The sequence below is a fragment of the Canis lupus genome, chromosome 20 (genome assembly GCF_011100685.1).
Source record: "Canis lupus familiaris isolate Mischka breed German Shepherd chromosome 20, alternate assembly UU_Cfam_GSD_1.0, whole genome shotgun sequence".
Classification (NCBI taxonomy): domain Eukaryota; kingdom Metazoa; phylum Chordata; class Mammalia; order Carnivora; family Canidae; genus Canis; species Canis lupus.
The window spans coordinates 44450774-44478112 of NC_049241.1; the positions used below are offsets into that span (position 1 = coordinate 44450774).

A 27339-nucleotide genomic window follows, 5' to 3' on the forward strand; every position below is an offset into this window, starting at 1 on the left:
CATTGTAAGAAAATTTAGACACAGATGTGCTGTGAAGATAGCCATCTGGCCAGCAGCAAGCCGAGAGGCCTGAATAGACCCTCATGACCTTGGAAGGAATCAAACCTGCTGACGTCTTGATTTTGGACCTCTGGTATTCAGAAGTTTAAGAGAATAAATCTGTTTCAAGCGAGTCCAGGGCTGTTGTTTTGGCGGCCGCAGGAAACTCCAGACAGTGAGAGGATGTGGTATAAATGCTACCGTCGGGCACCTGGTGGCTCAGTCGGCTAAGTGGCCAACCTTGGTTTCAGCACAGGTCATGGTCTCAGGATCCTGCTATGTGGCTCCACTCAGTGGGGAGTCCACTAAGAATCCTCCCTCTCCCTCTGCCCCTTCCCCCTGCACACATTATCTCTCAAATAAATGAATAAATCTCTATTTATTTATTTATTTTAAATTTTTATTTATTTATGATAGTCACACAGAGAGAGAGAGAGAGAGAGAAACAGAGACATAGGCAGAGGGAGAAGAGGGCTCCATGCACCGGGAGCCCGACGTGGGATTCGATCCTGGGTCTCCAGGACCACGCCCTGGGCCAAAGGCAGGCGCCAAACCGCTGCGCCACCCAGGGATCCCTAAATCTCTTTTTAAAAAGCATGCTACCATCTGCTTGCAGGATTATCTGGCATTCCTATTTATTTCTGGATAGATTCCCTGCAAAGATGACCCTGTCACGAGGACTCAGGACCCATGGTTTACCTGGGAGGTCACCCCAGGGAGACTCCTTGGGGCCAGAGACATGAAACAGGGAGGGAGGAGGTGTTGATGAACAGGTGACAAAGTGGGGCACCTAGGCTTGGTCCTGTTGGGGACCTCGGGGGACAGTGTGGATCTCACTTGAGTGACCCACCCACTGGGGAGGGACTGTCTACAATCATTGGCTGAGGGCTGCTCCTGGGCTGTCAGGTCATGCTCCGGTGGGGAAGCCCCCAGACCGGGCTGCAGTGGCTTCCAGCCAAAAGCAGTTGGTGGCAACCATGAATGCTGGACTTAGGGAGGGACACTGGCTGCATCAGTTAACATAACCCTTGATCTTTACTTAGCAATTTTGTTCCTGGAAACCCAGACACACTAGTACATGAGTGCAAAGTGGCACATACGATGTTTGTTTCAGAGAGTGTCAGGAAGCTCAACCCTAACTGTCTTCAGTAAACAGCATAAAGCCACTCCTATTGCCAGAAGTTGAGAGCTTCAGGCAAAGCTGGATCCAGCAGCCCAATGTCACCATTATCCAACTCCTTTCTTCATCTCTGCTCCATTTTCGGCAGTGTCCGCTTCACCCTGGGATTGCATCCTATCTTGTGATCACAAGATAGTCCCAATAATTGTCTGCACTGATGTTCCTTCTCTCGGGGCCAGTGGGAGAGGGAGGGTGCTTCCAGAAGTTCTCCCTGGAAATGGTTAGTAAACATCTCTTCTGTCATGGGCCCAGATGGGGTCACCTGCCTACCTCTATATTTTAGGGGATGCCAAGTGGTTGGAAGGAAATGGGGAGTTGACCCCTTCCTCCCAGGCTCAGGGGCTGGGATGTGAGGTGGGAATGACCAGAAATCAGTAGGATGTGAGAGGCAAGCTCAGCAGGCTCCAGGGGCCACTACCAAGCTCTCATGACAACAGAGCACTAACAACCCCGATGGCCATCAATAAAGGACTGGTAGATGGCATCACAGGCCACCACCCCAGGGAAACACCAAACTGTGGCTTAACAGTAAGACAAACTGTATGTAATAGGGACCACTGTGTACGAAATTGGGTTGAGGGGCGTCTGGGGGGCTCGGTTGGCAAAGCGGCTGCCTTCAGCTCAGGTCATGATCTCAGGGTACAGGGATCGAGCCCCGTGTCAGTGGGGAGTCTGCTTCTCCCTCTCCCTCTTGCTCCCCTTGCTTGTGCTGTTTCTCTCTCTTAAATAAATAAAATCTTAAAAAACAAAATAAAACAAAACAAAATGAAACCTGGTTCAATGAAAGCATCAGAGCGGCTTGGGGCCAGCAAGGCAGAATGTACTTGAACCACTCACCTCCCCAGTGTGCACACACAGGCACACATGCTCCCCCAGTTGCCCCTCCCCCCGGCATGTGGAGGCTCCCACTTCCCACCTCTGGTTGGGTGAGCACACCCCAGGTTGGTCCAGGAAATGGGCTGCCACAGAAGCAAGTCTCTCTCTCTCTCTCTCTTTTTAAAGATTTTATTTATATATTCATGAGAGAGAGAGAGAGAGAGAGAGAGACAGAGAGAGAGAGAGAGAGAAAGGCAGAGACACAGGTAGAGGGAGAAGCAGGCTCCATGCAGGGAGCCCGATGTGGGACTCGATCCCGGGACCCCAGGATCACGCCCTGAGCCGAACGTGGCTCTAGACCCCTGGGCCACCTGGGCTGTCCTGAAGCAAGTCTCAATGGCCACTGTGAGACGTCTGGTGGCCTCATCCTCGGGCCCCTGCAGACAGCCATGCTCGCTCCTAAAGCCTCAGCTGAGGAGTGGAGCCCCCAGCACATGACAGACAGGCAGGGCCCGGGAGAGAAACAGGACTTGAAGGCCATGTCGCTGCAGCAGGATGCAACCCGTTCTGACTGATGACGTGGGTCACCATGTATGTACTCAAAAGGGACAAGTGTTTATGCCCAGGATGTCTCCCCAAGGACACATGAGAAACTGGGAACAGAAGACACCTTGGTGGAGGGAACTGGAAGGCTGACCTACTTCTCACCATAACCCTTTTGTACAGTTTGAGTTTTCTAGAAGACCACAGTATGTATTAATAATTCAAACAATAAATACATTAAAAATGTTTATTCAAGGGGTGCCTGGCTAGCTCAGTTGGTAGAGCACATGACTCTTTTTTTTTTTTTTTTTTTAGAGGGAGAGGTGGGAGGGGCAGAGAGCAAACCCCAAGCAGGTTCCATGCCCTGCACAGGGCCTGACTCGGGTTGGATCCTATGACCTTGAGATCATGACCTGAGCTGAAATCAAGAGCCAGGTGCTTAACCCACTGAGCCTCCCAGGTGCCCTGAGTGTGCAACTCTTGATCTCAGGGTCTTGGGTTTAAGCCCCACATTGGGTGTGGGGCCTACTTAAAAAAAAAAAAAAAAAAAAAAGGTTTATTTAACATGTTTAAAATCTGTCAAAATAACCTCAACCCTGACCCTGTTTTTGGTTTGCAGTGGGTGGGGCTTGGGGGTGAGAGCTGAAGAAGAGAAGGACGTGGTCAGAAAAAAAAAGTCATTTTAATTTTTATTAAATATACTCTCTTGGCACAAATCTTTAAAATATATAAACATTATATATAAACAAAGTGTCTTCATGGCATCAAAATGTAACTCCAAATCAGGGTGGACACCAGTGGGAGGGGTGTGGCCGCAGCGGGCACAAGCCCAGCTGTGTGCGGGGCTGGGGGTGGGAGGAGCCCTGAGGCCCACCCGGCTGACAGCCACCGTTGGGGGGCACACGGGGGCCGGCAGGACCTGGGGCCCTCCCCTCAGTGACCCAGCCTGTGGCTCAGAGGGGGTGCTGCCCAACCATTCATCTGGTTTCACTTGCCTGGGGTGGGCCCCCAGGTCCCCACACCGTCTCTCTGTGAGGGGTCCCTGCCTCTCCTGCCTCTTCTGGGCAAGGCAGGGAGAGGAGGTGGGAAGCCCACCCAACAGAACAGCCGTGGGACCCAGGGGATGAGACTCAGGCTGGCAGGTGGACACATGCAAGGAAGGACAGAGAGAAGGGTCTACACACCTGCAGGTCCAGGTCAAGAACACAAATGAGACAGAACACAAGGGAGAGATGAAAGTCACAACTGGAAATGTGCGTGGTGCAAACACGCCCTCCGACCGTTTCTCTCTCTCTCTCTCTCTCTCTCTCTCTCTCTCTCTCTCTCTCTCTCTCACACACACACACACACACACACACACACACACACACACACACACACACGTGGCTGCAGAGCTATCTGGTCACCCTCTGGTTACTCCACCTGGGAACCGGTTTGTGCCGGTCAGGATTTATGGTGACTAGACCCAGCACCAGCCGGATTGAAAAGCAAAACCAAAAGAAATCAAGAAACTCCAAATATCATTCGGAAACGGGTGTTTCTGCGTCCCTGTGACACCTGGCAGACCCCAGCCCCCCCACCCTCCGGGCTTCCTACTCTCAGGCCACACGCTGTTGAGGGGCTTCTACATGGGGAAGACAAAGGTTACCAGTTGCCTCCATGCATTCCGTTCACAGAAATCAGATAACCCCATGCACCCGAAACCGCCCCATGTCCTGGCCAAGTGCCCACTCAGGTGGGGAGCCAGGGACATGCCAGATGCCACAGGTCCCCCCCCAGGAGCCGCTGTGCCCAGGGTCTGAGGGTTGGGGCCTGAGGCCTCACCTCTGTTGGTGTGGCCTGGGGGACAGGGGTAGAAGCTTCCTGGCCCAGAAGGGGTAACCTGGGTCCCCAATTTTCAGCAGATGCCTCCAGATTAGGACTCAGATGCAAACCCATGGCAATTGCTCAAACCCTGCTGCCTGGAGGAGGTGCGACCCTCCTGGGAACATTACAAACCAGGTGAGCAGGCAACAGAGGGGAGAACCCCCTCCTAGGGCCCTACTTTGGCCACAGAGTCCAGGATCCAAATAATACTCTTGGGAGAAGGCTGTTCCCGAGCAGGAGGCTCTGGTGACAGAGGAGTCATGTCACCTGGGAAGTAATGGCAAAGGCAGGACAGGTTGGGGGGAGGATGGGGAAGGGGACTAAAGGCTGTATGTATCACCCCAGCTGAGCTGGCTGGGCTCGGAGGCCAGGCATCTGTGTACACTCTGGGGCTCCCTCCCATCTGTGAGCACAGGGGCAGACAGAGAGTCTGGCTCTGTGCCCTGTGACATGCGGTCACTAGAATCAGGAGCATGTCCCAGGTCACAGAGCGCCGAGAGGTGGCACTGGTCACTCCCAGCTCAGGGCATTGAGGACAATGCCTCCAGAAGACAGGGCCAGCCCTGGGGAGGAGGGATGGGGAGAGCGTGAGAGCCCCTGCCCACCAGTCCCAACATTGCACTTCCAGGGTTGCTGGCTTTTGGGACCGAGGCCAGGCCCCCCAGCTTGTTCTACAAGGTGCTCCGACGTGGCTCCCAGGGTGGAACCAAGCGCACCCTCGCTCCACAGGCTCAGAGACAAAAGGGGTCAGTGGTCCGCTGCACGCTGAAGCTCGGCTCCCTGTCTCGAGAGCAGCTGGCCTGCAGGATCCCTAGCTCTGCAGGTGCCGCAGCAGGATCTGCATGAGGTCAAAGGTGGTGAAGCTGATGCCTACGGCGATGGGGCCCTTGAGCCAGTTCATGCTCAGACCCTTGTAGAGGCCACGCACGGCGCCCTCCTCTCGCACGATGGCACGCAGTGTGTGCATGATGGAGGCGTGCGGGTGACCCGTGACCCCGGCTGTCTGCATGCGCCGCCGCACCACGTCCAGCGGGTACGAGGCTGACTGCCCGATGAGGCCGGCACACGCCCCAAATATCATGCGCTCAAAGGGGTAGGGCTGTGGGCGGCCGCTGTACTCTGTGGGCAAGGGACAGAGGGACCGTGTAAGGGTGTTGCCAGGGGGCACGCACCCAGCTGTCACTGCACCCCATGCCTGGTGCTCACACAGGCTCATGCTCCGTCACTGCGGTGGTGCGGGACCCCCTGGCTCCCCTGGGCCTTCCCGCCCCGGCCTCCTCACCTCCTGGCCACTCCTTTTAAATCAAATTTGAAAAGTTTTGAAAAAGGCAGAAATGTGCCATCATTTAATCAAGTCCCACCATGCAGAATGAGCTCACATCTAATCACTCTTGTTTTCCTGTCAAGCAAAGAAGGAAACCAATACAGTGTCTGCCACTCTCCACTCCACAGCCTGTTCTGTGGGCACCCTCTGCAGGGATGCAGGGGCTGGTGAGGCGAGCAGGTGCCAGGACAGGACATGAGTGGGATGGAGGAGGAGGCAGCAAACAGCGGGGTTCTTAAAAACGTGTGGTTGTAAATTTAACACTAGGAATTCAAACCAGTGAGACAGCGCGGTTTGCCCAGCACACTGGGCAGACTTGAAGGACTCCGCCAGCACCCAAGTTGGGTAAGGACGCGGGGACAGGGCTGGGGGGCAAGCAGAGCTGCTGGAAAGAGCAGCGGCCAGAGCAAATCCCAAAACCAGGGGCTCACACTCAACACGCTGTGCGGTGCTCGGGGGTGTCTCCTGATCACTAAAAACTTGGAAGCACCCAACGGCCCCCAGCAGGGCAGGCCCACCTCACTGCTGAAAGGATGATGGGACAGAGACTTGGATATGGCAGGGTGGACTCAGGGGCGCCTGGGGCTCAGAGGCACTAATCGAAAGTGCAGGAGGTAGCTCCACCGTGGCTATTGCTTCTAACCAGGAAACAGGACCACGTATTGTTCCTGGTATGTGTACACGTACACACACGTACACACACACACACACACACACACACACACACACACATGTAGAAATATTTCCAACTGCCTGGGGGACGCAGTTCTTATAAGGAACCCTCAGGAGGGAGGGGACTGAGGGCGGGGAACAAGGGAACCTCAGTTTCACCTGGTACATTTGCTTTCTTTCACAAATATCGTCTTGGAACACTGTTGACACCTGTCCGGCCCAGGGTAGCAGGTTCAGGCATGATATACTGGCCTCTGCACTTTTCGGAACTTTTGGAATTTCTCAAAATTACAACACCAGAAGGCACTTCCCCTTACATCTAGGTTGTACCCGATGCTTTGGGCCCCAGCGGCGGCCACTGCTCTTGGTGGCACTTCACAAAACTGGTCTGACAACTTGGCAGGAAAGTCTGGGAGCCTAGCTGCCTCCATGGTGGCCTGGGCCTGTCTTGTTCTGATTCGGACCTCGGCCGGGAGCCCGTCCCTCCCAGGGCAGGGGCCTCAGTGTCCAGCCTCTGAGTCTGTGTGAGCCCAGGGAGGTGCAGCATGTGCTCCCCCTCACCCCCGGCTTCTTACCTCTGTGCAGGCTCTTGAGCGTCTCATAGGTGAAGAAGCTGAGCCCCGCGTAGGGAATGACCCCCAGCACGGTAGGCGTGAACCCGTGGTAGAGGGTCTTCAGGCCCTCTTCTCGGGAGATGCGGATGAAAACGTGAAAGATGTTGCTGTACCTGCAGGACAGAGGGACAGAGTGGGTGGGTTATGGGCATGAAGAGGGGCTGCTGGCCTCGACTAATGTCAGCAACCCCGGAGTGGGGTGGGCCAGGATCTGGATGCCATGCTTGCTTTCTTTAAGGAACACAACCACCTTGCAATGCTTTGGTGCTGGAGGGGGAAATGCATGCTTCAGGCCATATCCCACCTTCACTGCCCTAATCACTGCTAGGAGTAGCCCTTGTCTTGTAACTTATCTGTGCTAATTCAAAATGAGGACTTTTGGGGGCCACCTGGGGGCTGCAGTCAGTTAAGCATCTGACTCTTGTTTCAGCTCTGGTCAAGATCTCAGGGTCGTGGGATCCAGCCCCACATTGGGCTCCATGCTTGGCACAGAGTCTGCTTGAGATTCTCTCTCCCTCTCTCTCTGTACTCCCCTGCCCCCACTCTCTCTCTCCCTCTCTCTCTTTCAAAATAGATGAATAAATCTTTAAAGAAAAAAAATGAAGACTTTTGGTTTGCTGTAAGTAGAGGCTGACCCCTAGGGTAAGAGAAACCATTGCTGCCTTTCTGGAGCAGCTGCAGAACGGCATGCCCGGCCTGGGAACTCACATTTCCTTTGGGGTCACGGCCATCCTTGCTCTGACTAGGTCCAGGGGGTAGGTCAGAGAAGCAGCTGTCGTCCCAGCCAGTGCGCCTGCAAGGAGGCGGGGCCAGGGGGGCAGGGCTCTGAAAGAGAAGGAGGAGAGAAAGTGAGACCCCCCCAAGCTGGAGGTGCCCACAGGTCTCGGCCAGCAGGGAGAACCCAGGAACAGGCAGGGACTGGCTTCCCCGGGGCCAAGCGACTGAGTCTCTTGGGTGGAGGTCATTCTGAGGTTCCCACGGTTGCCCTTCCTTCCCATCTGCTTGTGTGGACTCATGAAGTGTTCCTTCCCTTCAGACACGGGGGCACAGTTGGGATCACAGGCCTTGCTGAGACTCGGGATCTCAGGGAAGACAGGGCAAACGACAGGGCTGCTGCCATGGTGGTCGTGCGGAAGGCAGGAGGGCAGGACGATGGGACAGAGCCGAGAGGGTTTTGGGGGGCAGTTGGGGGGCGGGTACTCACTCCCCGCGGAAGCCATAGTAGCGGCCCAGGATGCGCTTGTACTCCTCATGGGCGCTGAACTGGATGGCGGCGTAGGGCACCACGCGCACCATAGTGGCCGAGTTCCCGCGCCACAGGCTGAAGAAGCCCTCGTTGAGGTAGGTGAAGTAGAGGAGCCGGAAGGCCTCCTGCGGGAGACGGGCATGGTTAGCAGCCTTGCCTGCCCTGCTCCAACCCCCCCCAGCTCAACACCTCTTTTGTCCAGCACTGTGACTGGGGGCTGCGTTATCCACCCCACCCTGCCTTATCCCCCCACATTCTCTGGGTCCTGCATAGGGACCCCTCTGTCTCTACTCCCCTGACCTTAGGAGTAGGAATAGTAAAGCGAGCCAGGGCAAACCAGGTTTGCAGGTGAGAGCCCCACACAGATGTTTGGTTTGTCTGGTAGTCTAGATTTTAATTATATTCTTTCTCTTTTCCCAAGAAGGTAATGCCTGCTCTCCATTTAAAAATGAATCAGATATGGGGTACCTGGGTGGCTCGGTTGGTTTAGCGTCTGCCTTGGGCTCAGGTCATGATCTCAGGGTCCTGGGATGGAGTCCCACGTCAGGCTCCCTGCTCAGTGGGGAGTCTGCTTCTCCCTCTCCCTCTGCCCTCCCCATCCCCTTGTGCATTTTCTCTCTCTCAAATAAATTAATAAAATATTTTAGGGATCCCTGGGTGGCGCAGCGGTTTGGCGCCTGCCTTTGGCCCAGGGCGCGATCCTGGAGACCCGGGATCGAATCCCACATCGGGCTCCCGGTGCATGGAGCCTGCTTCTCCCTCTGCCTGTGTCTCTGCCTCTCTCTCTCTGTATGACTATCATAAATAAATAAATAAAATATTTAAAAATTTTTTTTAAAAAATGAATCAAATGTGAAATCATAGATTTAGAACTTTAAGTCCTCTTCCCACTGCCCCAAGCATGAGGATCTCCTGTTAGCTGCCAGAGTGGGCTACATCCAGGCAGAGCTTGGGGTGCCAGGACAGGCAGCCCCTGCCCGAAGGCCTGGTGGGGGAGGCCCCGGTCACCGGGCAGCCTGGAAACTGGCTTGTGGGAGAACCAAAGGGAAAAAACACTCTGAAAAGCATCTCCCTCCACCCCTGGGCCATGTGCCATGGCCACCTCCCGCCAGCCCAGCAGGGCAGATGGTGAAGGCCCCAGAGCCAGGAGTTGGTAACCTAGTGACTCACCTTGGCAGAAAATCTTTTTGAAGACACTGGAAAAAAAAAAAAAAAAAACACAACAGAGACCATTAGGAATAAAGGACGACCTCAGCCTGTGGGACCCCCAATATGGGGGTCAGGTCTGAGCACTGGGAGTGAGAACAGCCAGTGAGGACGCTCTCCCACCAGGGGCTGATGTGCTGGTCATCCCAGGCAGGGTGGCCCTCCTCCAGGGAACCTCCTCACCTGCTGCGTTTGCCCCCACCCCGGGCCCCGGCCCTACCTGTGTGTCAGCTTATCCCCAGGAAGGGGAGCTGAGCTGCCACCTTGTTCCCCAGGAAAGCAAGGATCTCTGCAGAGGCCTGGGGAACTCCGCACCCTTTAACCCAACTGGACTCCAATTCAACCAAACTCCTTCGTGGGGAGCCTCCTAGCCACTAGTTGTGCAGAGCAACCAAGGAGCCTGGCCCTCCCAGAACAAGGCCTGGGCATGTTCTATGCCTAGAGGTGCCGGTGTGGCACCCCTGAGCACCCTCTCCCACCCCTGGAGGCTGCCACCTTGCTCCCCGATGTGACAGTGCACTCTGCTGATGAGGGCCTGAGCCACTGTGGTCACGAGGGGTGGTGGTCTTATAACCTCCCTCTCCTCATGTCTCCAGTGTCTGCTGTGTTGCCAGGACACCCCCGCACTTCTATCCATGCGGCTGTGTGTACACACCTATACCGTCAGAACTAAACCCAGCTCCCTGCAGGGCACTACACTGCATTCACTCCAGGTAACAACGCTACCGACGCACAGGGAGGTGCATGCTCAGCTGCACACCCTTTCCCATGCCAGCTCACTTCTTCGGGATGTTGATATTAATGTCCTGTTTTATGGATGAGGAAACTGAGGCATAGAGAGGCTAAGAGACCAGCTCATGCAAGCGGGGACAGCCTGGCTTGAATCTGCAGCCCCTTCCTCCAAAACAGTTGAGGGGCAGGGGTCCCAGCCTGTGATTGTGCTATTTCAGGCACTGGTCACTGTCTCTGGGACAGAAAGGCCTCATCTTCAGGGGACTGACTCTTTGGCTGCTTAACCCAAGGATGGAGGGTAATGGTCTTTTTTTTTTTTTTTTTGGTAATGGTCTTTTGAATCAGGCCTCCCCAAAAGATATGTCCATGTCCTCAAGTCCTGACAAGTGAATGTGACTTTATTTGGAAAAACAGTCTTTCAGACGTAATTAAATTAAGGTCATCCTGGGGTGGAGTGAGCTCTAAATCCAATAACAAGTGTCCTTGTAAAAGGAGAGGACACAGATGCAGAGGGGAAAGCAGAGTCTGGGGTGTTGCGACCACAAGGCAAGGATGCTTGGAGCCCGGGGAGATGGGCGAGGCAAGGAGGGCTCCTCCCCTGGAGTCTGCAAAAGGGACCAACCTGGATGGTACCTTGATTTCAGACTTCTAGCCTCTGGAATGTAAGCTCCTTGGTTTGTGCTTCTTTGTGATGGTTGCTCTAGGAGGCTAACAGTTTTTAAGTGGATTTTAAAGAGGCATTTTTAAGGGTATCTGGGGGGCTCAGTTGGTTAAGCGTCTGCCTGTGGATCAGGCCATGATTCCAGAGTCGGGATCAAGTCCCACATTGAGCTCCCTGCTCAGTACGGAGTCTTCTTCTCCCTCTCCCTCTGTTCCTCCCCACGTTTGTGCTCTCTCTCTCTCTTGCTCACTCTCTCTCTCAAATAATAAAATCTTAAAAAAAAAAAAAGACATGTTTAAAGCCAATCTGCAGTGCAGTTCGTGGGGCTGTGGAGGAGGGTGACTGTCTGGATGCATCTCTATCATACAGGACAGACGGACAGAATGCATTTACCTTGGAAGATGATTTTGGTTCGGTCCAGAGGAGCTACCGCTGTTTTGGCAAGAGCACCAGCCAGGGCCCCAGACAGGAGGGAGCTGAGAACTTGCCTGTGATCACTCTGCAAGAAAACACATGAATACATTCTGCCGTAAGAGAGAGGTCAGCTCTGCTAGGGACCTCACCCAGAAGCAGCATCTCCCTTCTGTCCCTGGTCGAAGGCTGTAAAAGGCACAGCTGTCCAAGTGTCATAGCCTTGGTGGGTCTTGGGCACAGTGGGACACAGGGCAGGCTTTCATGAGTCCACCAGCCACACAGCCTGGGCAGGACATGGTGAAAACCTTCCGGGTGACAGAGAACATCCACATGAGAGGTGACCCACTGGCTGGGCTGTCCCATGAGTTTCCAACTTCTCAGAGACAGCCTACAATAAATAGGACTGATCCCAAACAGAAGAGTCACATACCCCACCCCAGCCTGGCCAAGTGCAGATTCTGGCTGCAGCCACCACCTGTGTGTGCTGGACCCCTACACTGCAGTGGTCAGAACAAAGGCACCAGGGCCCTTGTGGTCTGGGGATCAGATAGTGGTGTTGGGCAAGCAGACCCTTACTATGTCAGTGTGACCCCTTTCCACAACTTCCCATCAGGATAGCAGTAGCCAACATCTGTGGTTCTTTATCCAGCCAAGACAAGGGTGACAGTGGCAGCCTGCAGCAGGAGGCCAGTCTCAGAGCCAGCACTTTCCCCAGTCTTCTCAAGGCTCCCCTGTGAGGAGTCACAAGAAGTCACCTGCTCATCAGTTTGGAGTCTCCATTCCCCCAGCTGACTCAGCCACGGAACTCTCGCCAAGCAGTCACGGGGAGCACTGGGGACTGGAGGCACTCCCATCTTTCCTGGCTCCGCAGTGAGGAAGGATGGTGAAGGGCAGGTCACTCAGTGATCCCAGGAATCCCTGGAGTCCTATAGGAACCAGGTGCCCTAAGGGGCCTTAGGACACACATGTGTGGGGGTGGGCATCATACAATGCCCCACTCTGCCGGGGACTGCAAGTCCACAGGGAGAGCCAGACGTGAACTAAAGCTTTAGACAAATGTGGAGGGGCGCCTGGGTGGCTCAATTGGTTAAGCATCCAACTCTTAATTTCAGCTCAGGTCATAATCTTGGGGTGCTGATATCGAGCCCTGTGTCAGGCTCCAAGTTCAGGGCAGTCTGCTTGTCCCTCTTCCTCTGATCCTCCTCTTGCTCGAGCTCTCTATCTTTCAAATAAATAAAAATATGTAGAGTCACCAATCCAGGGTGGCTGTAAGGAGGGGGCTTAGGGTCCTGGGAGAGTGTGGTTAGGGGGTGAGTGGCTGAGGTTGAAGGATGAGGTGCAGCTAACCAGGATATGTGTGTGTGTGTGTGTGTGTGTGTGTGAGAGAGAGAGAGAGAGAGAGAGAGAGAGAGATCGTATTAGAGGGGGAGGAATGAAAGACTCAGGGGCCCTGGTGAGAAGCAGGGGGTCCCAGGGGACCACAAGAAAGGCAGGGTGGTTGACACAGGGAAAGGGAAGGGGCACAGGGAGGGGAGAAGAGATGAAAGGAGGGTGGAGGCTGGGCTCCATGGAGCCTGGGGGCCCAGTGAGCAGGCTGGTGTTTACCCAAAGAGACATAGAGATGCACAGAAGGTAGGCATGCCATTTTAACTGTAACCAGAGAAGAGGCAGTGCCTGCAGAAGCTCAGGGTGGAGAGCTGGGGGCGAGGACCAGGGGAGGGGTAAGGGGCATTCAGGAGTACAATTGGCAGCCTGGGTCTGAGTGGGCATGGTGGGGTCCAGGGCCACCCCAGGTTTGCTCAGGTCAGCAGGTAGATGAGGGGTGCAGGGCTGGATTCTGAGTCTGTCCGCACAACCTGGCCTGAATCTGGGCTCTGTCCTGATTGCCTGCAATGACCAATGGCCTCTCTGATCCCACTTTCCTCGCCTCTGATACACTGACTTGCTGTCTCCCAGCTGGGTCTGGGTGCTCCCCAGGGCCATGATGTCCGGCGATCAGGCCCTGTCCCTGGAGGGCCTTGGCTCCTTTCCCTTAACAGTCCCAGTACCTCCTCCAGTAGCCCAACCCTCCCCTCCCTGGAGAAACAATTTCCCACGGCAGTATTTTCCCTTCTATGTTTCGGAGGTGGAGATTCACCGTGGGGTTCCATCTTCTCCTTGCTTCACAGAAGCCTGTCACTGGGGGACCCCCTGCTTTTTCTGGATCATATAGCAAGGCTCTGGAGGTCTGGCTCCATGCTCTCTGTGAGGTGTGGACGTGAGACGCCAGAAGGTTCAGTGGTGTTTCTGGCACCAGCTCCGAGGCCCAGCTGGCTTCCAATCTCCCCTGCGAATCCATGTGATGAGTGTTCACCTAGTGGGCCACTGTGAGCAGAGGGAGGTACTTCATGGACAGTCCATGTGCCCTGCTGGTACCAGAGGCAGAGCCGATGTGTCCCTTCCACGGCCTTTACTAGGCAGCTTCTGGGGTAGCTTATGATCACAAAGTTATGTTAGCACGTCCGGCACTTGCATCCCTAAACCCTAACTCAGGATGTGGCGCTCAAGGGATGTTCCGCGAGCCCAGCTCCTGTGCTCGGTGATGAGGCTGCCACTGCCTTTGGCCAAAGCTCCCAGTGACTCTTAAGTGACCAGGGCCAGTTGCTCTTTGAAGAGCTCAGCTCAGGCGTCATGGAACTGCCAGTTTCCATACCTGTCATATGGGGAGAGGCTGCAAATGAAGAACGAGCCAGACAGCCCAGTAGAGAGAAAGCAGGCCATCCAGAGACAGGAGCCACATGGGCTGTGAACCCCACAAGAAGATGCTCTCAGTTCCTTTAACAAAGAAAGGGGACTTGACAAAGTAAGTTCCCCACATGAGGCTGGCCATGTGAGCCAAGACTTATGGTGGTGTTGGCCAGCACGGAGGAAAACTAGCACTGTGTGCGTCCCAGAGCACGACAGTTGCCAGACCTTTTGCTGGGCACCTCCACCTGGTGGGGTTCAGTCAGCCAGCCACATCACCCTCCTGCCCTGCTGGCAAGTTCACTATGCCCTGAGGGATAGATTTGTCCGCCCTGGGGTTTGGCCTTGCTCCCCTGCATACTGACCCTACAAATCGGTCCTTCTACCCACCTGGGGCTTCCCAGGGTAACCTACAATTTGAGGAAAGGTTGATGCCGCTTCAGCCTTTGACCCTGTGGACTTTGAGAATGGCCTATGGGCACTAGAACTGGGTTTCTGTGTGGGGCTGGGTCAGTCTGTGATCCAGGTTCAGCCAGAAGAACTCTACTGGCTTCTTTGGTGAGTAAGGACAGGGTTGATCCCATTTCTTTAAAAGGGACTATACCTTTTTGTCAAGCGAAGGGTGGAATCAGAGATGAACTTCAGAGAAGAAATTGGAAGCTGACAGCACACCCTGCATGCGAGCACCCTCCCCCACAGCTGGCCTTGCCTGTGACTAATTCTCTCGTGCTCACAAATCCCAGCAAGGAAAGGAGTTCAAGGACACCTTTTGACATCCTAGCCAAATCTGGGTGAGGTTCTGGCTTCTTACCAAGTGGCTGGGCAGGGTGGATCCATGTCACAAACGGGACGTTAAATGGAATAGAACGTGCCCCCACCCCAACCTCTGCCCACGGTGCGTGCGTGTGTGTGTGTGGTGTGGGGTGGTGATTTGCCATGGGGTAGAGCAACACAGAACAGGGAACCTCAGGAAAATGCCCATTGCGAGGCAGGGTACTTGCCTTGGAATTGACGGGTGAGGGCAGGATGGCCTCGGCATCCTCACGCACGCGCGCCGTACTCTCCTTCACACCATTACCCATACCAGGCCAGCTCTGGGCGGCAGGAGACTTGGTCCTAGGAGGGGGAGGCACGGTGAGACCTGGTGAGAGGAGGGCCTCCCCCACCCGCCTCCGGCCTGTGACTCATCCGTGAGTCACCTGAAGCCAGAACTGCCCTAGCAGGGTGCTCTTCCCAGCCTGGCTTCTGTCTCCCTGCAGGGAAAGGACGTGGGCACCTGCATCCGAATGCCAGTCCCCAGCACAGATCGCTTAATCATTGACAAAAGCCCTTCTCATTGGCTCTTTGATTTGATCATCACAAACAGGACTCTGAGTTGTCTTTTTTTTTTTTTTTTTAAAAACCTAGTATCACCCTGGCAGACGGGCTCAGAGAAGTTAAGCCACCCCTGCAAGGTCACATAGTAGGAGGCAGAGGTCTGGTCAGCTGTGGGCTGTGGAGGCCTGAGGCCCCCACCTGCCTGGACCCATGCACCCAATGGGCTTTTGTCAGCTTGGACTTGAGATCAATCTACAGAAACAGAAAATTAACCTTTTCCCTACTGCAAGTTTGTCTGACCTTTCTGGCCAAGCTTACAGTAAAGGGCCCTAATACTTGAGGATTAAGTATTCCTTAGGATTGAGGATTGAATCCCCGAGGATTCCTCCCTGAAAACCTACATTTAACCTCTAGGTAGAAGTACATGCAAAGCTCAGTAAACCTCAGCAAACCACAGTGAGGGAAATAGAAAAAGGGATGAAGGACTAGTGTCACCAAGATGCCAACTGTGCACTGGTGCTGCTGGGGGGTCGCAGTTCCTGTGCTTTAAAATTATCCAATAAATCAATGTACTTTCCCATGAGTAGGCTGTGAAGTCCCTCCCACCCTCCAGGTCCTCCCAGATACCTCATTCTGCCGGGACAGAATGTCCTAGAAGGCACAAACAAGATTCCCCTCCACTTGTCTTCTGTTGCGGTTTCCTACCTAAATTGTGCCCTGGCTCCAAGAAGAATGACTGCTTCTAAGATGGGGCAGGAAACATAAACAAGCCGAGAGCACCCTGAGGTGCCAATCAAACCAATGGGAGTGTGACAATGGGAGAGGGAGGTAAATCAAAGAGCTCCCAGGGGCCAAAGCTGGAACACTCTGAGCAACAAGTATGAGATTATAACCCAAGGTATAAAATAACTATCCACAAGTCCACAGTTAGAAATAAAATGATTAGAGGACACCTGGTGGCTCAGCAGTTGAGCGGCTGCCTGCAGCTCAGGGTGTGATCCTGGGATTGGGATCGAGTACCGCATCAGGCTCCCTGCATGGAGCCTGCTTCTCCCTCTACCTGTGTCTCTCTCTCTCTCCCTCTATGTCTCCCATGAATTAAAAAAAGAAAGAAAGAATGAAAGAAAGAAAATGATTAGGAACACCTGGCTGGCTCAGTTGGTGGCAAGTGTGACTCTTGATCTCAGGGTTGCAGGTTTGATCCCCATGCTGGGTGTGGAGATTACTTAAAAATAAAGTCTTAAAAAAATGAAGAAATGATTTGAATACATAAATAAATGGGAAGAGACAATCTCCCAGAAGAATTCCAGATACTTTATGTAGCTGCTTTGCTTTTGAGGAAGGAGTATGTGTGATTCCCTTCCCTTGGGTGTGGGTTGCACATGGTGACTTCCTTCCAAGTAGTCCAGCACAGAAAGGGGAAAGGTAACTTCACAGTGGAGACACTTGACAGATGCCACCTCAGCCAGATGATCAAGGTCAATATCACATGAAGAATCATTCTGATGGCATGTGCTGTGGTTACAGTGTGATGAGCACTTCACCTCTGTGGTTCTCATTAAACTCATCCCCCCAGGACAACCATGAAAAACACCAAACAAATCCCAGTTAGGGGGCATCTTATAAAATACCTGACCAGTCCTCCTCAAAGCTGTCAAGGTCATTGAAAACAAGAAAGTCCAAGAAACTGTCTCAGCCCAGAAGAGCCTAAGGAGATGTGACAATTAGACATCAGGTGAGATTTGGAGACAAGAGAAGAATACTAGGTAAAATTGAGGAAATCTGAATAAACTATAGCCTTTCATTAATAGTAATCAGTATTTGCTCATTAGTTGTGATAAATGTACCAAAGTAATAAGATGTCACTAATAGGGGAAATTAGGTGTGTGGGGTGTAGGGGAACTGTTACCTTTGCCAATTTTTAAAAAAAAATTTTTACCTTTGCCAATTTTTATATAAATCCAAAACTGTTCATAAACCAACAATGAGAAACTAGCATCTGGGGAACTTTTCAAGCTAGCTGCTGGGTTATCAGCTGGTGGGGATGGAGGGAGGGCACAGAGACCGTATCACCCCCACCCCCAGTGAGTACAACTATGGCTCAGCACATCCTCTATGCTATGGATCCCAGGGGATGGCCCCAACATCTGGGCATGCGGATGATGGCACAGCTTTCTTAGGGTTGTGTCAGGGGCATGGGCACCTTCAATGTGGACACATTCTGTGAAAATGCCTTCCTGGGAAAGGATCCAGACCTTTGGTCTCAGCCTCATGTGGCTCTGATCTATGGCCTCACCCTCCCTCCAACTCCTGCTCCAAGTTCCCCAGGAGGCAACAGCCGGTACAGGCTCAAGGCAGGCAGGAGGTGCTCTGCAAAGACTCTCCAGGCTCAGACCTTTCTTCCCTCAGTAGTCTGGCTCCAGGAGCTGCTGCAGGAACTCAGCGTAGACCATTAAGGGGTCTTGGTGTGGTGGATGCAGACAGAAAAAAAGTCACCAAACAGAGCCATGTAGACCTATAAGACCGTGTGACTGCTGTTGACAGAGTAACCAAAACAAGTCATGGGAACATGCTGGCAGAGGGCTGAGACATCTCCACTATGAACTTGTGACTGGATTCCAATGTGACTGGAAAAGGGGTCTTTGCAGATGTAATTGAGGTAGGGATCTCAACATGAGAGCATCCCAGATCATCCCTCCATCCAACATGATCTGATAAGACAGAAAAGGAGACACAGGGGCACCTCGGTGGCTCAGTGGTTGAGCATCTGCCTTTGGCTCAGGTCATGATCCCAGGGTCCTGAGATTAAGTCCCGGATCAGGCTCCCTGCAGGGAGCCTGCTTCTCCCTCTGCCTGTGCCTCTCCCTCTCTCTGCATCTCTCATGAATATATAAATAAAATCTTAAAAAAAGAAAGAAAGAAAGAAAGAAAGAAAGAAAGAAAGAAAGAAAGAAAGAAAGAAAGAAAGAAAAGAAAGGAAAGAAAGGAAGGAAGGAAGGAAGGAAGGAAGGAAGGAAGGAAGGAAGGAAGGAAGGAAGGAAAGGAAGAAAGAAAGAAAGAAAGAAAGAAAGAAAGAAAGAAAGAAAGAAAGAAAGAAAGAAAGAAAGAAAGAGAAAAAGGAGACACAGGAAGGCCATGTGGCTAGAGGCAGAGACTAGGGTGATGTGGCCATATGCCAGGGGGCACCTGGAGTCCCTAGAAGCTGGTAGAGACAAGATCCTGCCCTGGAGCCTTCAGAGATTGCACAGCCACACACACATTAGTTTTGAACTTTTAACTTCCAAATTATGAGAATAAAATTGTGTTGTCTCAAGCCACCAGTCTATGGTGACTTGTTATGGTAGCCACAGGACACTAAGACTGTGAGCCCTTTTATTATTTTTTATTTTTTAAAGATTTTATTTATTTATTCATGAGAGACACAGAGAGAAAGGGAGAGAGAGAAAGAGAGAGAGAGAGAGAGTGAGTGAGTGAGAGAGAGGCAGAGACACAGGCAGAGGGAGAAGCAGGCTCCATGAAGGAAGCGTGATGTGGAACTCGATCCTGGGACCCCAGGATTATGCCCTGGGCCGAAGGCATGCACCAAACCACTGAGCCACCCAGATGTCCCTACGAGCCCTTTAAAAGGAAGAGAATGGGGGCACCCCTGGGTCTACCCAACCCAGGAGACTGGGCAGTCTCAGGCTGCCAGAGGCTTACCAAGATTCAGTGCCTCCTGGCAGCTTCCCAAAGATCACAGGGTGGAGAGGAGATCCTTGCCCTGGGGGAGTAAGGGGAAATATCTAAAAAATTTGTCCCTCAGGCCAAAGGCTAATTTCTCTAAGAAATAAAGAGCCTTTTGCTCTTTCAAATTAGTAAACAAGGGTAGCCTGGGTGGCTCAGCAGTTTAAAGCCTGCCTTTGGCCCAGGGTGTGATCCTAGAGACAGGGGATCAAGTCCCACATCAGGCTCCCTGCATGGAACCTGCTTCTCCCTCTGCCTTTGTCTGTGCCTCTTTCTCTGTGTGTCTCTCATGAATAAATAAAATCTTAAAAAAAAAAAAAAAATCAAATCAGTAAACAAAACAAAACAAAAAAATAACCCAAGACAAACAAACAAACAAATAAAGGCAAAGAAACAGCCAGGTCATCAGGAAACAAATAACTTTAAATATGAAAAAAGGGATCCCTGGGTGGCACAGCGGTTTAGCGCCTGCCTTTGGCCCGGGGCGTGATCCTGGAGACCCGGGATCGAATCCCACGTCAGGCTCCCGGTGCATGGAGCCTGCTTCTCCCTCTGCCTATGTCTCTGCTTCTCTCTCTCTCTGTGTGACTATCATAAATAAATAAAAATTAAAAATAAATAAATAAATAAATAAATAAATAAATAAATAAATATGAAAAAAAAAGAAAAAGGATGATGCTCGACTGTGTTCCTAACAGAGAAAGGCAGGTCCAATGCTCAGTGAAGGGGGCCTGTGCACAAGTACTATGACAGTGCGATGGGGGGTGGGCAAAGAGGGTGGCTGAGGGGTGGCACCTGTCTGCAGGTGGTCTGGCAAACGCCTTGGAATGTGTGCCCCCCCGATAGCATGAGGACTTGTGGGCCAGTAAGGCCACTGCCAGCTGCTGGCCCCAGCAAAGGCCCGGAAAGGAAGCTACTTAGAGAGAGGGGGACAAGAGGGCACGCGTGACTCACAGCCCCACGGGAGAAAGCCACTCGGCCTGTCCCTAATGAGCACACCCCATCTTGACTAAGTGATCAAAGTCAACACCACCAATGACAGGGCCTATAGATAGCTCACCTCCCAGCCATGACATCCCAGGAAGGACATGTTGTCATTTCAGCAGGATTCCTACCAAAGACGCACAGTCTCAAGCTAATCATGAGGAAGCAGTGGACAGGCAGGACACTGAGCAACACTGCAACAACTGCCCAAGCGGTTCTCAGCACAAGTGTGAAGGTTGTGGATGAGGAGGAAAAGCCTGAGGAACTGTCACTGATCCGGGGAGACTAGGCAGATAGGATGCCTGAGCGCCACATGGAAGCCAAAACGAGAACACTAGGGGAAGCGCTGGGGAGGCCTGAGGCCTGGCTGGAGGTGAGCTCCACGTGGCAGCCGTGCATATTTACTGGCTCACATGACTGTATCCAGTATGGTTCTAACACTGGGGGCGGCTGGACCGAGCATCTGCTGGAACTCTTAGTATTTCTGCCACTTTTCTGTAAGCCTCAAGTTATTTCAAAACAAAAAGCTAAAGAAAAGAATGTCTACGAAAACCACGAGCTTCTGGATGTGCCAGAGGTTTCAGAGAAACACATTTCAGATGTCTGCAGCTGTGGAGGGGCCAGCAGGCTGATCTGGCTCCTCCTTGTCCAATGGGGGCTTCCAAGTCAGGGGCTTAGTGTTTTGGGCTGGGGAATGGCACTGGCAGCTACAGGGGGCCCGTGCAAGGGCTTGGGCCTCCTGGTTTGTGGGAAGACCAGCGCCCTCTTGGCAGGCAGAGCCTGAACCTGGTATCTCTTTGGAAAAGGGTGTTGGAGGTCAGCAGCTGTAGGGTCTCAGGCCGAGGCCTTCACCCAGGGCCCATCAGTGGCTCCACACATGGGCTGGGAATGGAATGAAGGCAGACACTAAACACCATGACACTATGGCAGTTTTATTAAATGCTTTTGCCCCTGCGTTCTTTAATCCAGCCAGCCTTCACTACCGACGTGGGTGTTGCTTTACGGATGGGAAGTCCCCCGCTGGAGACCACTATGGGGATAACCACTGCCACTACCCATTAGGGGTGTCACGGTCGATGTTTCAGCTCTCCGCTTTGCTGATGAGACACAGCAAAACTTGGTCAGACCAAGGGCAGAGGGAACTCCAACCTTGACTCAGGATTCCAAAGTCATGGCCATGGCCCCCAGACCAGCCTCAACACCATTTCATCCTGAATGATTCTTCAAGAATGCCACGTGCCCCTTAAGACTTTGCTTAACCTGAAGGAACAGCAGAACCAGGGGTCTGGATGCACTCACCCCCTGAAGCCAACCTGTAAGGCAGAACACGAACAAGCTATTCATAGAATAGTCACTGAACTAAAGGGACAGCATGGGTTCCTGGGCTGCAATCCAAGGGGCCCAAGTCTCTGTCCCTAGGACGAGTCTGGAAGAGGCAACCAAGGGTCGGCGAGGCATTCCGCAGGGACAGCAGTAGAGTCTGCATCACCAAGGTGCGGCCTTGGGTAAGTACTCCCTGCTGTGGGCTGGCACTGGGCAGAAGGAAGGTATGGGAGGAGGCTTCTGAGGGACCAAGGCCTGGTGCCTAGAGGCCTGAGAACTTCCAGTGTCGAACTTGGAAGATAGCCCTGCTCTGCTGGCTCCCACAAGCCTGGAAAAAGCCAGCAGAAATCATGTCTGGGAGTGGATACGCTGGGCCTTGCATGATTTGAAAAATCTAATATCTTGGACACAACCTAAGAGATAATGAGGCACATAGGCAGGCTGTGCATTTGCAACACATTTTGAAACACGGACACTTGAAAACGTGGATAGAAGGTCTGATTGGGAAGGACTCTGGCTGCCCTACCTTCCAGATGTGGGGCCTCACATGAAATGTTCCTCAGTGCCTCCGAGGCTCTGGTTCCCTGGCAGTAGAGGTGGATTAGGGACAGTGGACAGTGACACATGGTGGTATCTGATAAAACAGAAAAATAAGAAGCAGAGGCTTCTTGACACTTGAGACCCTCAAGTGTCATGGCCCCGCAGATTCAAGAAGGGAGACCATGAAGAAGGAGCCTGGCTGGAGGTGTCAGCCATGTAGGGGGCCTGGGCTGGCCTGGTTGGCGAGACTATTATTACTCCTGTTCTAATACGACTGTTGACAGAACTCCAGGCTTTGTTCCATTGGGCCAGTTATTCCCCCAATCTCCCTTCTCTGCCCCAGAATCCCTGTCCCCTGTGCCCCCAGCCCATTTGTCTGCTGTGCTTTCTCACCACGATCCTGGGGTTTTGTGGTCTGGGGAGGACCTCACTGGTAAGGAGAGCTGAACACACAGACTTCATTCAGGTGAGACTGGCTTGGACCTCTTGGTTAAGGTGAGGTCGGCCTTAAGCAGGTCTGTCCCTCTGTTGAGTGACCCTTTTCCCGACTTCTTTGGAACCAGCACACTGTGAGGGAGTGAGGGGAGTTAAGCTCCCCTCCTGGAGGGGGAGAAGCGAAGTACAAGACTAGGAATTCTTATTCTTACACAAGAACTGTGTTCTCTTCTCCCCCAGCTGATTTACTTCTTCAGTCATTTGTTCAGATCAGTATGACCTTGTGGATGAATCGCTTTATGCTCAGGGTTAAAACAAGATGCTCTGTTACTTATTTGCTGTTCTAATCTTCCAACGCTGGCCACAGGCTGAGATGTCTTCTACCCAATGGAGGTGGAAGGGCAGACTTAATGGGGGAGTGGCAGGAAGGGTAGTGGGAGGACTGACACCATGCAGGTGACAAAGGGTAGTTCAAAAGATCCCAGCAGCTGCAGCAGCTGGATAACATGTGCTTCAGGGACAGATGTTAATATGTGCCTGTGGGCTCCAAGTCTGACTCAGTAGATGCAGAGTTGAGGCAGGTGGTGCAGGGCAGGGTGCTAACTCCTGTCTGAGGTCCAGCTTTTCTGTTCATCACCCTGGTCCTTGCTGCTTCCATGTCTTCTCTCCACCCCACTTGCTCACTGTGCTGCTCTGGCTTGTGTCACTGCCCAGCCCTCCAACAGGCACTCTTGGTTACCTGGTGGCTGGGCAGTGGGCATCGAAGGGAATTCATTCCTTTGCTCCCAGTAAGAGGAGCATAGACAAGTTGGAATGGTGCTACTGGCCAGGGCCAGGGCTTGACTAGGTTGGGAGCCTGTGAGTGGGGGCTGAAGGTTCTAGTCCTCTTGTCCTGCCACTTGGAGAGATGGATGGTCTTAGAAAGGGAGCCTTAAGGACATTCCTGCTCTGGTCCAATATTTACACCTCTCTGGGTGTCTGCTTAACTATGTCCCTGCTGAGTACACACTCTGGGGAGGGGGCACCGTGGTGGGCAGGGGAGATGGAGCAGGGGGCATGGGCAGATGACCCACAGGGATGCTGGTAAATGGGACTCTGTGCTAGGAGATGCGGGACAGGGCAGCGTCTGTCTTGGGGTCTGGGAAGGCTTCCTGAGGAATGCACAGGGTGGGAGTTGTGGGAAGGAGCACCCTGGGTAGCCAGAGCAGTAAAGAGGACCCCCAAGGCTGGGGCCAGCTCAGGCTGATGAGGGAAATGAAAGCAGGCTGAGTGCATGAGGGCCATTGAAGGCTCTGCTAGTGGGAGAGCACAAAACACCCCCACCCCGTAACACCCCTGTTGATTCTTCCACCTTTGGACACCAGCCAGGATGATCCCCACATGCTTCCCCCAGTGCCTGTCCTCGGTATTTGGGATCCTGAGGCTGAATTTGGGAACTCTGCACACCTGCATGGTGGTACGCTACATCTCACAGTGATGTCGAGCACCCTCTGTGGACACGACCCAGACAGCCACCCACAGGAGAACAAGGTCTTGTGGGTGGTACAGTCATACAATCGGGAACCACACAACAACAGAGAAGGATAAACTGCTGCCACATGCTACAACAGGGACAAATATCAGACGTAATGGTGAAGAAAGAGAAGTGAATGTAGAAGACTGTGCTGAATAAATCCAGGTAAAATCCAAGCACAGTAACACAAAGTGGTCTACAGTGGAATGTTACTGAGCTTTAAAGAGGAAAAAGATTCTGACACATGCTACACCGTGGATGGACCTCGAGGACATCATGCTAGGCAAAATACACAAGTCACAAAAGGACAAATATTTAATTTCATTTATATGAGATCTCTAGAGTCCTCAAATTCACAGAGACAAAAACTAGAACGGCAGGTGCCAGGGGTGAGGGAGGGGAATGGGGAGTTAGTGTTTAATGGGGACAGAGTTTTAGTTTGGGAAGATGGCAAAGTTCTGGAGAGGGATGGTGGTGATGGTTGCACACCAATGAGGATGCACTTAACGTCAATGAGTTATACACAAAGCAAAGCTGAAGACAGTACATTTTGCATTATATATATATTTTATCACAATTTTTAAAAAATCCAGCACAGGCAAAAAAGTATCAGTGGTGATAAAGATCAGAATGGGGTTAGCTTTGGGAGACAGGACAGGGGAGGGTCACAGAGGGGCCAGCTGGGGCTTGAAATGCTCTGTATCTCGATCAGGTTTCACATGGGAACACACATGTAAAAATTCCTTGGGCTGTACACAGAGGTTACTCACTTTACCTTAAGAAAGTCATACTACAACAAAAAGGTATCCAGCCTCTCCTAGGCCAACTGACCCTGAGCACTGTGTTCTTAACTACCAGGGGACTCTAATGGCACCAGAGGAATGACATGCACTGCTCACTATTGCTCACCTTCCTCCTCACCTGTGAAGCATACCTGCTGATGATTTTGGCAATGACCAGAAGTCCAGAGGAGATGTCTAAGCCCCTAGAAGGAAAGCCACATATGCGGTGGATATCTGGCCCCTTCTGGAGAACACACTAGGCAGCCACCCACTTTGCCTCTGTCAATGTGGAGAAGGTGGGGGCTGACCCTTCCCTTGACCCCAGAGTGACCTGGGTGATCCTGAGTTAGGAGCACCACACACAAAGAGTGGGATTTTTGAGGGAGCCACTGAGCCAGTAGAAGAAGTTCTCTTTCTCTCAGGAGGGCAAACAGGCAGTTGACACAGAGCCAAGGCCAGGGAGGGAGGCAGATTGATGTTTGCTGACTTGGGGTGTCCTGGGGCCCAGTGGTGCTAGAAAAAACTGGGAGCTGCCAAAGAACCTGGAGGGTACTGGAAGCACTTAGACTTTTCCACCCTGGAGCCCACAAAGCTCCCCTTCCAGTTCAGCCAGTTTGGAATGGGTTTCTGTCCTCTGCCCCTTCCAGAGCCCTGACCTGTGTGTTTTCCGTACACCCTCCCAGTCCTGTGCTGCATTTCCAACCATGGACAATGGCCCCAGTGCGCCCAGCCCCAGTGTGTTCTCTAGAGGTATCTTTAACAAGTACCCACAAACTGGGATTCAGGTGCCAGTCATCTCCAGCAGCAGACTCAGAATGAGGGGTCAGATGCAGCAGAGCCACCACACACCCCAGTGCCCCCCTCTGCCCACCGCCATGCTACAGCCAGGCAGCATTCACAGACCAGCCTCAGTTAACAAAGATTCATTTTTTCATACCATATTTCTATTCAGGCAATCTTTCCACTCATCAAAGAACAAAACAGGGACACCTGGGTGGCTCAGCGGTTGAGCGTCTGCCTTTGGCTCAGGGTGTGATCCCGGAATCCGGGATCAGGTCCCACATTGGGCTTCCTGCGAGGAGCCTGCTTCTCCCTCTGCCTGTGTCTCTGCCTCTCTCATGAATGAATAAATAAATCTTAAAAAAAAAAAAAAAAGCAAAGCAGGATGGTGGGCAATTCAGCAGTCTAATATGCTGAACAGCACTGTGTGGGAAACGTGAACCTAGGGTTCTGGGATCTTAGGTAAGGCCCAGTCTATGACCCCATGCTGTGGCAGCTCCACTTGATGAATACACACACACACACACACACACACACACACACACTCACACACCTGACTCTCTCAGCAGCTCCCTGACCAGGGCCACCATTCATGTTGGTGAGTGCCTACGTGCCCCACCCCGCGGGATGAAGGAAATATTTACACAAATAGGGGGGCAGTTTCTCAGTGGATGGAGCTTACAAGCAGCCATGGCACAGATCCTGTAATCTTTTGGTAAACGGGAGCCAATTAACATCCTATCTGCCTGTTGATAAAGGCTGTTTTCTTTTCCAGTTAATGAGCATTAACTTCTGCCTAAGAGAGCGGTAGCATCTTACATAATGGCTGTTCCCTGTTAACCCAGACCCGAGCAGCTGCTGTGCATCTCTCCTGGCTGCATTCCCTTCTCCTTGTGCCTTTTAGACAAATTGGTCTCTGCAACCTTGTGCTGCAGTCTCTATGGGTCAGACACTCAGGCACCCACATCCTGAAAGATACAGAATATCCTACTGTCAATTGCTTGCAACACAGGGCTGCTGACCCCTGCTACAATCTGCACTTGATTGACCCACAACAAACCAAGGCACTCAATGGTACTCACACCCCTTTGATAAGAGGGTGCACTTGTGTAAAGCTTTCATCCCAAAAGTCTTGTGTTTTCACCAAGTAGAGCCTAGTACAATGCTTATATCTACTCAATTATTTACTGGATGAGGTAATTAATTTTTGGACATACTAAGTTTTGCTTTGGCTTTGGTCTCCCCACCCTGTGCCTCACAAATGCCTCCCAGCCTTCAAAGCCCTTCCTAAATGTCTTGGCATCACCTCCCAAAACTTACCTGCTCTGCCCTACATTGAGCACAAGGGGCGCCACTTTCCCCTAGCTTGCTATGCTGGACTGGGGGTCCATGGAAGGCAGTGGCCTGGGCTATGCTCAGGGTCCTTCTTTAGCAAGCAGTCAGAGAGGCACGCACCTGTCAATAGGTGCTTTTGCTATCTGTCTTCCTGCCCTGTGGGCACCCTTCATGTAGCAGCAGAAACGTATCTCTTCTATCCTGTCTGCTTCATTCCTCAAGTAAGAGCATATGCTGGTGTTATGGGAAGATAGGGTCCAGCATGTGACCTTGGCCATGTTACTAAAACTCCCCAGGCCTCAGTTTCCATCCATCCCCATCTTCTCAGGGTGGTGCTGCTCAAGTGGGTCATGAGGGTTGCTAAGTACCATTCTGCCTTACAATAAGGAGTGAGCTGGAGCTGTGATGGAGCCCATCTCACACCACCTGGCCCTACTGAGCAGGCCACCCCAGATCCTAGATCCCACCATTCAACCTGCATCCCCCATGCCAGGACCTCTAAAAGAGCTAAGCATTGATCCTGGGTGTCCAGCACCTTCCCCAGCCCCCCCTTTCTCCAGGTTTGTCTCC

At 52.5% G+C, this 27339-nt stretch overlaps 1 protein-coding gene across 9 annotated transcripts in view; it reads right to left on the bottom strand.

Annotated features, from left to right (window-relative positions):
* Positions 1-3240: 3240 nt before the first annotated feature.
* The window catches only part of SLC25A42 (solute carrier family 25 member 42), a 31046-nt gene continuing 6947 nt past the window's right edge, over positions 3241-27339 (bottom strand). Inside the window, exons 1-9 of one of the 9 annotated variants that reach the window (XM_038566771.1) lie at positions 21911-21990; positions 19054-19114; positions 15039-15153; positions 11293-11398; positions 9471-9496; positions 8259-8425; positions 7763-7879; positions 7016-7167; positions 3241-5563 (exon numbers count right to left, since the gene is read on the bottom strand). In XM_038566771.1, coding sequence (XP_038422699.1) covers positions 5256-5563; positions 7016-7167; positions 7763-7879; positions 8259-8425; positions 9471-9496; positions 11293-11398; positions 15039-15119 — 957 coding nt within the window. In that variant the 5' untranslated portion in view covers positions 15120-15153; positions 19054-19114; positions 21911-21990 and the 3' untranslated portion in view covers positions 3241-5255. Of the gene's footprint in view, positions 5564-7015; positions 7168-7762; positions 7880-8258; positions 8426-9470; positions 9497-11292; positions 11399-15038; positions 15154-15236; positions 15340-16985; positions 17062-19053; positions 19115-21910; positions 22012-24781; positions 24858-27339 lie in introns of those variants that run through there. The other 8 variants (XM_038566775.1, XM_038566774.1, XM_038566772.1 and 5 more) reach the window with 8 other exon arrangements.